The 13,984-nt window shown below is 43.0% G+C and overlaps 1 protein-coding gene across 1 annotated transcript in view; it reads left to right on the top strand.

Moving 5' to 3' along the window:
• Positions 1–300: 300 nt before the first annotated feature.
• The window catches only part of nyap2a (neuronal tyrosine-phosphorylated phosphoinositide-3-kinase adaptor 2a), a gene marked incomplete at both ends in the record, with an annotated part of 14,509 nt that continues 825 nt past the window's right edge, over positions 301–13,984 (top strand). The window contains 5 exons of the mRNA XM_083940831.1: positions 301–503; positions 912–1,225; positions 6,210–7,223; positions 10,232–10,351; positions 12,881–12,990. Of these exons, the coding sequence (XP_083796957.1) occupies positions 301–503; positions 912–1,225; positions 6,210–7,223; positions 10,232–10,351; positions 12,881–12,990 (1,761 nt within the window). The remainder of the gene's footprint in view (positions 504–911; positions 1,226–6,209; positions 7,224–10,231; positions 10,352–12,880; positions 12,991–13,984) is intronic.

Genomic DNA, 13,984 nt, shown 5'->3' with positions numbered 1-13,984 from the left:
GAGCAATGGGGGATGGGGGAGGGGAAGGATGGAGAGAAGGAGCAATGGAGCGATCGTCCTCTGTGATCGTCCTCTCAGGTCTGTTCTGACATCCGTCCTCTGTGATCGTCCTCTCTGGTCTGTTCTGACATTCGTCCTCTGTGATCGTCCTCTCTGGTCTGTTCTGACATCCGTCCTCTGTGATCGTCCTCTGTGATCGTCCTCTCTGGTCTGTTCTGACATTCGTCCTCTGTGATCGTCCTCTCTGGTCTGTTCTGACATCCGTCCTCTGTGATCGTCCTCTCAGGTCTTTGAGGAGTCATGACCGCTCAGGAGGAGGCGTCTTCCTTCAGGACGTTTTTTCAGTATGTGGAGGACAGCGGCCTTCGAGCGTACGACGCTCTGGTGATCCAAAACGCCTCTGACATCGCCAGAGAGAGTGACCGCATTCGCAGCCAGAACAACTGGAGCTACCTGCAGGAGAAACACCAGAAGAAGAGACGACAGGAAGAAGTCATCAAGAGGTAGAAAACACAAACACATCAACCTTAGAGACAAATGTCATCACAGAGGATCTGTTTCCTGTCACACACATGAAGAGAATATAAAATAACACACAGGCCAGGCCCTTACAGTGTACATACAGTGTTATCAGGTAAAACCAGGAACAGTCACAGACGCAGAGTTACGTCTTTATACCAGCAGTCTTCTTCTTCTTCTTCTCCCGCGCCCTGTTCAGTGTTTTTAAACAGTGATGTTCACAGGTACAAGACATGCTAACTGGCTCCCCCTCCCAGAGTTACACCAAGACAAAGATAAAGACAATAGAATTGAAGATCTGTAAATCCTCCATTGGATCAAAGCGGGTTCAGATGTGGACTCAGACCCGTCTGACCCAGGTTTAAATGGACTAACGTATTCTTTTGGTCCAGGATTGGTGAAGATGTTGCCGCGGCATCGGATGGAGCGTACTCTGGGAAACATTTCAGGATGGGTTTCATGACGTTGCCAGCACCACAGGACCGCCTGCCCCCTACCAGTCACGGCTTCACCGTCCGGTCCCAGTCGCTCCACTCAGTGGGCGGTGGCGACGATGACTCCAATCCCACCCACAAAAAACCCCCACCCAAACCCAGGAGGGACCCCAACACCAAACTGAGCAGCAGCTCCGAGGCGGTGAACGGAGGCTCAGCGGTCACCAAGAGAGAAGCTCCAGAGACCCAAGAGACGCCGGAGCAGGCTGAAGGTGAGAACCCAAAACCTGCTGTTTAAACCCAAAACCTGCTGTTTAAACCCAAAACCTGCTGTTTAAACCCACAACCTGCTGTTTAAACCCAAAACCTGCTGTTTAAACCCAAAACCTGCTGTTTAAACCCAAAACCTGCTGTTAAAACCCTAAACCTGCTGTTTAAACCCAAAACCTGCTGTTTAAACCCAAAACCTGCTGTTTAAACCCAAAACCTGCTGTTTAAACCCAAAACCTGCTGTTTAAACCCAAAACCTGCTGTTTAAACCCACAACATGCTGTTTAAACCCACAACCTGCTGTTTAAACCCAAAACCTGCTGTTTAAACCCAAAACCTGCTGTTTAAACCCAAAACCTGCTGTTTAAACCCAAAACCTGCTGTTTAAACCCACAACATGCTGTTTAAACCAACAACCTGCTGTTTAAACCTGACACCTGCTGTTTAAACCCACAACATGCTGTTTAAACCCAAAACCTGCTGTTAAAACCCAAAACCTGCTGTTTAAACCCAAAACCTGCTGTTTAAACCCAAAACCTGCTGTTAAAACCCAAAACCTGCTGTTTAAACCCAAAACCTGCTGTTTAAACCCAAAACCTGCTGTTTAAACCTGACACCTGCTGTTAAACCCGACACCTGCTGTTTAAACCTGACACCTGCTGTTTAAACCTGACACCTGCTGTTTAAACCCACAACATGCTGTTTAAACCCACAACCTGCTGTTTAAACCCAAAACCTGCTGTTTAAACCCAAAACCTGCTGTTTAAACCCAAAACCTGCTGTTTAAACCCAAAACCTGCTGTTTAAACCCACAACATGCTGTTTAAACCAACAACCTGCTGTTTAAACCTGACACCTGCTGTTTAAACCCACAACATGCTGTTTAAACCCAAAACCTGCTGTTAAAACCCAAAACCTGCTGTTTAAACCCAAAACCTGCTGTTTAAACCCAAAACCTGCTGTTAAAACCCAAAACCTGCTGTTTAAACCCAAAACCTGCTGTTTAAACCCAAAACCTGCTGTTTAAACCTGACACCTGCTGTTAAACCCGACACCTGCTGTTTAAACCTGACACCTGCTGTTTAAACCCAAAACCTGCTGTTTAAACCTGACACCTGCTGTTAAACCTGACACCTGCTGTTAAACCTGACACCTGCTGTTAAACCTGACACCTGCTGTTAAACCTGACACCTGCTGTTAAACCTGACACCTGCTGTTAAACCTGACACCTGCTGTTAAACCTGACACCTGCTGTTTAAACCTGACACCTGCTGTTAAACCCGACACCTGCTGTTAAACCTGACACCTGCTGTTAAACCTGACACCTGCTGTTAAACCCAAAACCTGCTGTTTAAACCTGACACCTGCTGTTAAACCCGACACCTGCTGTTTAAACCTGACACCTGCTGTTAAACCTGACACCTGCTGTTTAAACCTGACACCTGCTGTTTAAACCTGACACCTGCTGTTAAACCTGACACCTGCTGTTAAACCTGACACCTGCTGTTAAACCCAAAACCTGCTGTTTAAACCTGACACCTGCTGTTAAACCTGACACCTGCTGTTAAACCTGACACCTGCTGTTAAACCTGACACCTGCTGTTTAAACCTGACACCTGCTGTTTAAACCTGACACCTGCTGTTAAACCCGACACCTGCTGTTTAAACCTGACACCTGCTGTTAAACCTGACACCTGCTGTTAAACCTGACACCTGCTGTTAAACCTGACACCTGCTGTTAAACCTGACACCTGCTGTTAAACCTGACACCTGCTGTTAAACCTGACACCTGCTGTTAAACCTGACACCTGCTGTTAAACCTGACACCTGCTGTTAAACCTGACACCTGCTGTTAAACCTGACACCTGCTGTTTAAACCTGACACCTGCTGTTTAAACCTGACACCTGCTGTTAAACCCGACACCTGCTGTTAAACCTGACACCTGCTGTTAAACCTGACACCTGCTGTTAAATCTGACACCTGCTGTTAAACCTGACACCTGCTGTTTAACCTGACACCTGCTGTTAAACCTGACACCTGCTGTTAAACCTGACACCTGCTGTTAAACCCGACTCCTGCTGTTTAAACCTGACACCTGCTGTTAAACCTGACACCTGCTGTTTAAACCTGACACCTGCTGTTTAAACCTGACACCTGCTGTTAAACCTGACACCTGCTGTTAAACCTGACACCTGCTGTTAAACCTGACACCTGCTGTTAAACCTGACACCTGCTGTTTAAACCTGACACCTGCTGTTTAAACCTGACACCTGCTGTTAAACCTGACACCTGCTGTTAAACCTGACACCTGCTGTTAAACCTGACACCTGCTGTTAAACCTGACACCTGCTGTTAAACCTGACACCTGCTGTTAAACCTGACACCTGCTGTTAAACCTGACACCTGCTGTTTAAACCCAAAACCTGCTGTTAAACCCGACACCTGCTGTTAAACCCGACACCTGCTGTTAAACCTGACACCTGCTGTTTAAACCTGACACCTGCTGTTAAACCTGACACCTGCTGTTAAACCTGACACCTGCTGTTAAACCTGACACCTGCTGTTAAACCTGACACCTGCTGTTAAACCTGACACCTGCTGTTAAACCCGACACCTGCTGTTAAACCTGACACCTGCTGTTAAACCTGACACCTGCTGTTTAAACCTGACACCTGCTGTTAAACCTGACACCTGCTGTTAAACCTGACACCTGCTGTTAAACCTGACACCTGCTGTTTAAACCTGACACCTGCTGTTTAAACCTGACACCTGCTGTTTAAACCTGACACCTGCTGTTTAAACCTGACACCTGCTGTTTAAACCTGACACCTGCTGTTTAAACCTGACACCTGCTGTTAAACCTGACACCTGCTGTTAAACCCGACACCTGCTGTTAAACCCGACACCTGCTGTTAAACCTGACACCTGCTGTTTAAACCTGACACCTGCTGTTTAAACCTGACACCTGCTGTTAAACCTGACACCTGCTGTTAAACCTGACACCTGCTGTTAAACCTGACACCTGCTGTTTAAACCTGACACCTGCTGTTTAAACCTGACACCTGCTGTTAAACCTGACACCTGCTGTTAAACCTGACACCTGCTGTTTAAACCTGACACCTGCTGTTAAACCTGACACCTGCTGTTAAACCTGACACCTGCTGTTAAACCTGACACCTGCTGTTAAACCTGACACCTGCTGTTAAACCTGACACCTGCTGTTAAACCTGACACCTGCTGTTAAACCTGACACCTGCTGTTAAACCCGACACCTGCTGTTAAACCCGACACCTGCTGTTTAAACCTGACACCTGCTGTTAAACCTGACACCTGCTGTTAAACCCGACACCTGCTGTTAAACCCGACACCTGCTGTTAAACCTGACACCTGCTGTTAAACCTGACACCTGCTGTTAAACCTGACACCTGCTGTTAAACCTGACACCTGCTGTTAAACCTGACACCTGCTGTTAAACCCGACACCTGCTGTTAAACCCGACACCTGCTGTTAAACCCGACACCTGCTGTTAAACCCGACACCTGCTGTTAAACCCGACACCTGCTGTTAAACCCGACACCTGCTGTTAAACCTGACACCTGCTGTTAAACCTGACACCTGCTGTTAAACCCGACACCTGCTGTTAAACCTGACACCTGCTGTTAAACCCGACACCTGCTGTTAAACCTGACACCTGCTGTTAAACCTGACACCTGCTGTTAAACCTGACACCTGCTGTTAAACCTGACACCTGCTGTTAAACCTGACACCTGCTGTTAAACCCGACACCTGCTGTTAAACCCGACACCTGCTGTTAAACCCGACACCTGCTGTTAAACCTGACACCTGCTGTTAAACCCGACACCTGCTGTTAAACCCGACACCTGCTGTTAAACCCGACACCTGCTGTTAAACCTGACACCTGCTGTTAAACCTGACACCTGCTGTTTAAACCTGACACCTGCTGTTTAAACCTGACACCTGCTGTTTAAACCTGACACCTGCTGTTTAAACCTGACACCTGCTGTTTAAACCTGACACCTGCTGTTAAACCTGACACCTGCTGTTTAAACCTGACACCTGCTGTTTAAACCTGACACCTGCTGTTTAAACCTGACACCTGCTGTTAAACCTGACACCTGCTGTTTAAACCTGACACCTGCTGTTAAACCTGACACCTGCTGTTAAACCTGACACCTGCTGTTTAAACCTGACACCTGCTGTTAAACCTGACACCTGCTGTTAAACCTGACACCTGCTGTTTAAACCTGACACCTGCTGTTAAACCTGACACCTGCTGTTAAACCTGACACCTGCTGTTAAACCCGACACCTGCTGTTAAACCTGACACCTGCTGTTAAACCTGACACCTGCTGTTTAAACCTGACACCTGCTGTTAAACCTGACACCTGCTGTTAAACCTGACACCTGCTGTTAAACCTGACACCTGCTGTTAAACCCGACACCTGCTGTTAAACCTGACACCTGCTGTTAAACCTGACACCTGCTGTTAAACCTGACACCTGCTGTTAAACCTGACACCTGCTGTTAAACCTGACACCTGCTGTTAAACCTGACACCTGCTGTTAAACCTGACACCTGCTGTTTAAACCTGACACCTGCTGTTAAACCTGACACCTGCTGTTAAACCTGACACCTGCTGTTTAAACCTGACACCTGCTGTTTAAACCTGACACCTGCTGTTAAACCTGACACCTGCTGTTAAACCCGACACCTGCTGTTAAACCTGACACCTGCTGTTTAAACCTGACACCTGCTGTTAAACCTGACACCTGCTGTTAAACCCGACACCTGCTGTTAAACCTGACACCTGCTGTTAAACCTGACACCTGCTGTTTAAACCTGACACCTGCTGTTAAACCTGACACCTGCTGTTTAAACCTGACACCTGCTGTTAAACCTGACACCTGCTGTTAAACCTGACACCTGCTGTTAAACCCGACCTGTCTGTCTCCGTGTGTCCTCAGCTCGCCATCTCTACGGCGATGATAACAGGAAGTGCCCTCCCCCTAAACCCAAGAGGAACCCAAACACTCAGCTCAGCACCTCCTTTGATGAGTCTTACATCCGTAACCATGGCAACACAAAGTTGTCCTTGCGGCGGGACAAGTCAGAGTCCCGGAGTCAGAGTCCGGCGTCGAGGGACACGGACGAAGACGAGCCCGTCTACATCGAGATGGTGGGAAACGCCCCACGGGCGCTGAAGGGTCAGGACGCCGCGGAGGACGAGCAGAGCGAGGCGGTGTACGAGGAGATGAAGTGTCCCGTGGTGGACGACTTCCTGCAGGACGCTCCGGCAGCCATCTTGGATCCTGAAGTCTGGTCGTCCCGCGGCTCTTCCTGCGAAATCCCTCCACCTTTCCCAAACCTCCTGACGCCGCGTCCGCCGCTGCTGGTCTTCCCCCCCGCCCCCGCTCAGTGCTCCCCCAACTCCGACGAGTCCCCCCTGACCCCCCTGGAGGTCACACGGCTGCCCGCCATGGACAACGTCTCCTACAGCAAGACGGGCGGCGTCGAACACCCTCAGAGCGCCACACAGCGAGACCGGGACCAGGACCTGCCCTCCACCCACACCATCACGTCCTCCGGCCGCTCTTCAGCTCCGCCGCTCCCCTCGAAGTCCTGCGGCTCCGCCCACAGCGGCCACGGTTACCCCCGCAGCCAATCAGCGTGTCCGTCTCCGGTCAGCGTGGGGCGCCCGCTGACGCCTCTGAGCCTGAAGAGGCCGCCGCCGTACGACGCGCTGATGGCCGGGGGAAGTATGCCCCGCTCCTCCTCCTCCTCCTCCTCGTCCTCACACAGGGAGGGCGGAGCCAAACTGAGCGACTCCTCCTCCTCGCACGGCTCCACGCCAAACGTGTCGATGAGGTCACAGACTCCCACGAGCCCATTGGACGAACTCAACCAGCTGTTCGGTCCAGGAAGACACGTGAAGAAGAAGTCAGGAGGACCAGGAGCGAGGAAGAGCCGGAGGAGCGAAGGTCGTTCAACGTAACTTTATTTACACACGTCATTAATAACAAACTTTATTTACACACGTCATTAATAACAATTAACTTTATTTACACACGTCATTAATAACAATTATAAACTTTATTTACACACGTCATTAATAACAATAAACTTTATTTACACACGTCATTAATAACAATTATTAACTTTATTTACACACGTCATTAATAACAATTATAAACTTTATTTACACACGTCATTAATAACAATTATAAACTTTATTTACACACGTCATTAATAACAATTAACTTTATTTACACACGTCATTAATAACAATTATAAACTTTATTTACACACGTCATTAATAACAATTAACTTTATTTACACACGTCATTAATAACAATTAACTTTATTTACACACGTCATTAATAACAATTATAAACTTTATTTACACACGTCATTAATAACAATTATAAACTTTATTTACACACGTCATTAATAACAATTAACTTTATTTACACACGTCATTAATAACAATTATAAACTTTATTTACACACGTCATTAATAACAATTATAAACTTTATTTACACAGGTCATTAATAACAATTAACTTTATTTACACACGTCATTAATAACAATTAACTTTATTTACACACGTCATTAATAACAATTATAAACTTTATTTACACACGTCATTAATAACAATTATAAACTTTATTTACACACGTCATTAATAACAATTAACTTTATTTACACACGTCATTAATAACAATTAACTTTATTTACACACGTCATTAATAACAATTATAAACTTTATTTACACACGTCATTAATAACAATTATAAACTTTATTTACACACGTCATTAATAACAATAAACTTTATTTACACACGTCATTAATAACAATTAACTTTATTTACACACGTCATTAATAACAATTAACTTTATTTACACACGTCATTAATAACAATTATAAACTTTATTTACACACTTCATTAATAACAATTAACTTTATTTACACACGTCATTAATAACAATTATAAACTTTATTTACACACGTCATTAATAACAATTATAAACTTTATTTACACACGTCATTAATAACAATTATAAACTTTATTTACACACGTCATTAATAACAATTATTAACTTTATTTACACACGTCATTAATAACAATTAAGTTTATTTACACACGTCATTAATAACAATTATAAACTTTATTTACACACGTCATTAATAACAATTAACTTTATTTACACACGTCATTAATAACAATTAACTTTATTTACACACGTCATTAATAACAAACTTTATTTACACACGTCATTAATAACAATAAACTTTATTTACACACGTCATTAATAACAATTATAAACTTTATTTACACACGTCATTAATAACAAACTTTATTTACACACGTCATTAATAACAATTATAAACTTTATTTACACACGTCATTAATAACAATAAACTTTATTTACACACGTCATTAATAACAATTAACTTTATTTACACACGTCATTAATAACAATTAACTTTATTTACACACGTCATTAATAACAATTATAACTTTATTTACACACGTCATTAATAACAATTAACTTTATTTACACACGTCATTAATAACAATTAACTTTATTTACACACGTCATTAATAACAATTAACTTTATTTACACACGTCATTAATAACAATTAACTTTATTTACACACGTCATTAATAACAATTATAAACTTTATTTACACACGTCATTAATAACAAACTTTATTTACACACGTCATTAATAACAATTATAAACTTTATTTACACACGTCATTAATAACAATAAACTTTATTTACACACGTCATTAATAACAATTAACTTTATTTACACACGTCATTAATAACAATTAACTTTATTTACACACGTCATTAATAACAATTATAACTTTATTTACACACGTCATTAATAACAATTAACTTTATTTACACACGTCATTAATAACAATTAACTTTATTTACACACGTCATTAATAACAATTATAAACTTTATTTACACACGTCATTAATAACAATTATAAACTTTATTTACACACGTCATTAATAACAATTAACTTTATTTACACACGTCATTAATAACAATTATAAACTTTATTTACACACTTCATTAATAACAATTAACTTTATTTACACACGTCATTAATAACAATTAACTTTATTTACACACGTCATTAATAACAATTATAAACTTTATTTACACACGTCATTAATAACAATTATAAACTTTATTTACACACGTCATTAATAACAATTAACTTTATTTACACACGTCATTAATAACAATTATAAACTTTATTTACACACGTCATTAATAACAATTATTAACTTTATTTACACACGTCATTAATAACAATTAACTTTATTTACACACGTCATTAATAACAATTATAAACTTTATTTACACACGTCATTAATAACAATTATAAACTTTATTTACACACGTCATTAATAACAATTAACTTTATTTACACACGTCATTAATAACAATTATATACTTTATTTACACACGTCATTAATAACAATTATTAACTTTATTTACAAACAACATTAAATATAAACTTTATTTATACACATCAAAGGGACAGACAAAGGTTGTAAACTTTATTTATACACATCAAAGGGACAGACAAAGGTTGTAAACTTTATTTATACACATCAAAGGGACAGACAAAGGTTGTAAACTTTATTTATACACATCAAAGGGACAGACAAAGGTTGTAAACTTTATTTATACACATCAAAGAGACAGACAAAGGTTCTAAACTTTATTTATACAGTCAAATAATAACACAAGTTCTAAACTAGTACTTCAACAGTAACACTACGATGCTTCTGTGTCCAGGAAGTTGAAATCATGGGGTCATGTGAACTCGTGTCTCTTCTTTTCCTTTGAACTAATAAATAAATAACTCATAAATATGCTGAGGAAACGAGGGGCTTGTCTTGTTGGACGAAAGCGTCAGCTAAAGGAAATGTAATGTTGTCGTGTCTCTGTAGAAGACTCCAGATCTCTGCAGAGACTCGAGAATCAAGACAGAGAGGGACAGTCCAGCCCGGGGTCCAGCAGGATGGGACGGTCCTCTGTCAGCCCCACCATGATGCTGTCCGGAGGAGCAGGTGAGGAGGTCCACCACACCACGGGGTCAGATAACAGGACGTTAGCTTCATGAGTCTCACAGAGAGATAACAGGACGTTAGCTTCATGAGTCTCACACAGAGATAACAGGACGTTAGCTTCATGAGTCTCACACAGAGATAACAGGACGTTAGCTTCATGAGTCTCACACAGAGATAACAGGACGTTAGCTTCATGAGTCTCACACAGAGATAACAGGACGTTAGCTTCATGAGTCTCACACAGAGATAACAGGACGTTAGCTTCATGAGTCTCACACAGAGATAACAGGACGTTAGCTTCATGAGTCTCACACACAGAGATAACAGGACGTTAGCTTCATGAGTCTCACAGAGAGATAACAGGACGTTAGCTTCATGAGTCTCACAGAGAGATAACAGGACGTTAGCTTCATGAGTCTCACACAGAGATAACAGGACGTTAGCTTCATGAGTCTCACACAGAGAAAACAGGACGTTAGCTTCATGAGTCTCACAGAGAGATAACAGGACGTTAGCTTCATGAGTCTCACAGAGAGATAACAGGACGTTAGCTTCATGAGTCTCACAGAGAGATAACAGGACGTTAGCTTCATGAGTCGCACACAGAGATAACAGGACGTTAGCTTCATGAGTCTCACACAGAGATAACAGGACGTTAGCTTCATGAGTCTCACAGAGAGATAACAGGACGTTAGCTTCATGAGTCTCACAGAGAGATAACAGGACGTTAGCTTCATGAGTCTCACAGAGAGATAACAGGACGTTAGCTTCATGAGTCGCACACAGAGATAACAGGACGTTAGCTTCATGAGTCTCACACAGAGAGATAACAGGACGTTAGCTTCATGAGTCTCACACAGAGATAACAGGACGTTAGCTTCATGAGTCTCACACAGAGAGATAACAGGACGTTAGCTTCATGAGTCTCACACAGAGATAACAGGACGTTAGCTTCATGAGTCTCACACAGAGATAACAGGACGTTAGCTTCATGAGTCGCACACAGAGATAACAGGACGTTAGCTTCATGAGTCTCACACAGAGAGATAACAGGACGTTAGCTTCATGAGTCTCACACAGAGAGATAACAGGACGTTAGCTTCATGAGTCAGGTGAACATCAGGTGAACTTCAGGTGAACGTCAGGTGAACGTCAGGTGAACGTCAGGTGAACGTCAGGTGAACTTCAGGTGAACTTCAGGTGAACGTCAGGTGAACGTCAGGTGAACTTCAGGTGAACGTCAGGTGAACGTCAGGTGAACGTCAGGTGAACGTCAGGTGAACGTCAGGTGAACTTCAGGTGAACTTCAGGTGAACGTCAGGTGAACGTCAGGTGAACTTCAGGTGAACGTCAGGTGAACGTCAGGTGAACTTCAGGTGAACGTCAGGTGAACGTCAGGTGAACTTCAGGTGAACTTCAGGTGAACGTCAGGTGAACGTCAGGTGAACTTCAGGTGAACTTCAGGTGAACGTCAGGTGAACGTCAGGTGAACTTCAGGTGAACGTCAGGTGAACTTCAGGTGAACGTCAGGTGAACGTCAGGTGAACGTCAGGTGAACTTCAGGTGAACGTCAGGTGAACGTCAGGTGAACTTCAGGTGAACGTCAGGTGAACTTCAGGTGAACGTCAGGTGAACTTCAGGTGAACTTCAGGTGAACGTCAGGTGAACGTCAGGTGAACTTCAGGTGAACTTCAGGTGAACGTCAGGTGAACGTCAGGTGAACTTCAGGTGAACGTCAGGTGAACGTCAGGTGAACTTCAGGTGAACTTCAGGTGAACTTCAGGTGAACGTCAGGTGAATGTCAGGTGAACTTCAGGTGAACGTCAGGTGAACTTCAGGTGAACTTCAGGTGAACGTCAGGTGAACGTCAGGTGAACTTCAGGTGAACGTCAGGTGAACTTCAGGTGAACTTCAGGTGAACTTCAGGTGAACGTCAGGTGAACTTCAGGTGAACTTCAGGTGAACGTCAGGTGAACTTCAGGTGAACGTCAGGTGAACGTCAGGTGAACGTCAGGTGAACGTCAGGTGAACGTCAGGTGAACGTCAGGTGAACGTCAGGTGAACGTCAGGTGAACTTCAGGTGAACTTCAGGTGAACGTCAGGTGAACGTCAGGTGAACGTCAGGTGAACGTCAGGTGAACGTCAGGTGAACTTCAGGTGAACGTCAGGTGAACGTCAGGTGAACGTCAGGTGAACGTCAGGTGAACTTCAGGTGAACTTCAGGTGAACGTCAGGTGAACGTCAGGTGAACTTCAGGTGAACGTCAGGTGAACGTCAGGTGAACGTCAGGTGAACGTCAGGTGAACGTCAGGTGAACTTCAGGTGAACTTCAGGTGAACGTCAGGTGAACGTCAGGTGAACGTCAGGTGAACGTCAGGTGAACTTCAGGTGAACTTCAGGTGAACTTCAGGTGAACGTCAGGTGAACGTCAGGTGAACTTCAGGTGAACGTCAGGTGAACGTCAGGTGAACGTCAGGTGAACGTCAGGTGAACGTCAGGTGACTGATGCTAAAACGATCTCCTCCTCAGAACCGAAGTCGTTTTGTAAACTCGGCCGTTCAGCGTCAACGTCAGGAGTTCCTTCACCAGGTGGGACGTCACAGCGCCACCTGCAGGAGCCGCAGCACGCCCTCAGCCAGGTGTGTGTGTGTGTGTGTGTGTGTGTGTGTGTGTGTGTGTGTGTGTGTGTGTGTGTGTGTGTGTGTGTGTGTGTGTGTGTGTGTGTGTGTGTGTGTGTGTGTGTGTGTGTGTGTGTGTGTGTGTGTGTGTGTGTGTGTGTGTGTGTGTGTGTGTGTGTGTGTGTCTCTCTCTCTCTTTGTCTGTTTGTTTATTTGTTTGTCTGTTTGTTTGTTTGTTTGTCTGTTTGTCTGTTTGTTTGTTTGTCTTTCAACACTTCTGTTTTCATATTTCACGCAGGATTCAACAACAACAACATAAAACATTTTTCAGACGGAACGAAGCTTCGATCAACTCTGACATTTGAACTGTAAACAGGTCATCGTGTAAACAAGTAAACATGTAAACAGGTCATCGTGTAAACAAGTAAACAGGTCATCGTGTAAACAAGTAAACATGTAAACAGGTCATCATGTAAACATGTAAACAGGTCATCGTGTAAACAAGTAAACATGTAAACAGGTCATCATGTAAACATGTAAACAGGTCATCGTGTAAACATGTAAACATGTAAACAGGTCATCGTGTAAACATGTAAACATGTAAACAGGTCATCGTGTAAACATGTAAACATGTAAACATCTTTTTCGTTGTTGGACATTTTCTGATTTCTGAATATTTTGTTTAAATTAAATGTTTTTGTTTTGTTTTTATCTCTAAACAAAATGTTTAATAAATACAAACAACAAACAAACAACAACTAACAAACAAACAACAACTAACTAACAAACAACAACTAACAACAAACAAACAACAACTAACAAACAAACAACAAACAACAACTAACAAACAAACAAACAAACAACAACTAACAAACAACAACTAACTACTCTCTTCATTAAAACGTGTTAGTTACACTGTCTGTGTGTGTGTGTGTGTGTGTGTGTGTGTGTGTGTGTGTGTGTGTGTGTGTGTGTGTGTGTGTTCGAGTGTGTGTGTGTGTGTGTGTGTCTGTGT

This window comes from Echiichthys vipera, assembly GCF_963691815.1.
Source record: "Echiichthys vipera genome assembly, contig: SCAFFOLD_59, whole genome shotgun sequence".
Lineage (NCBI taxonomy): Eukaryota > Metazoa > Chordata > Actinopteri > Perciformes > Trachinidae > Echiichthys > Echiichthys vipera.
Note: the sequence above shows the minus strand (reverse complement) of the source record. Positions and strands in the feature narration are given on the sequence as shown.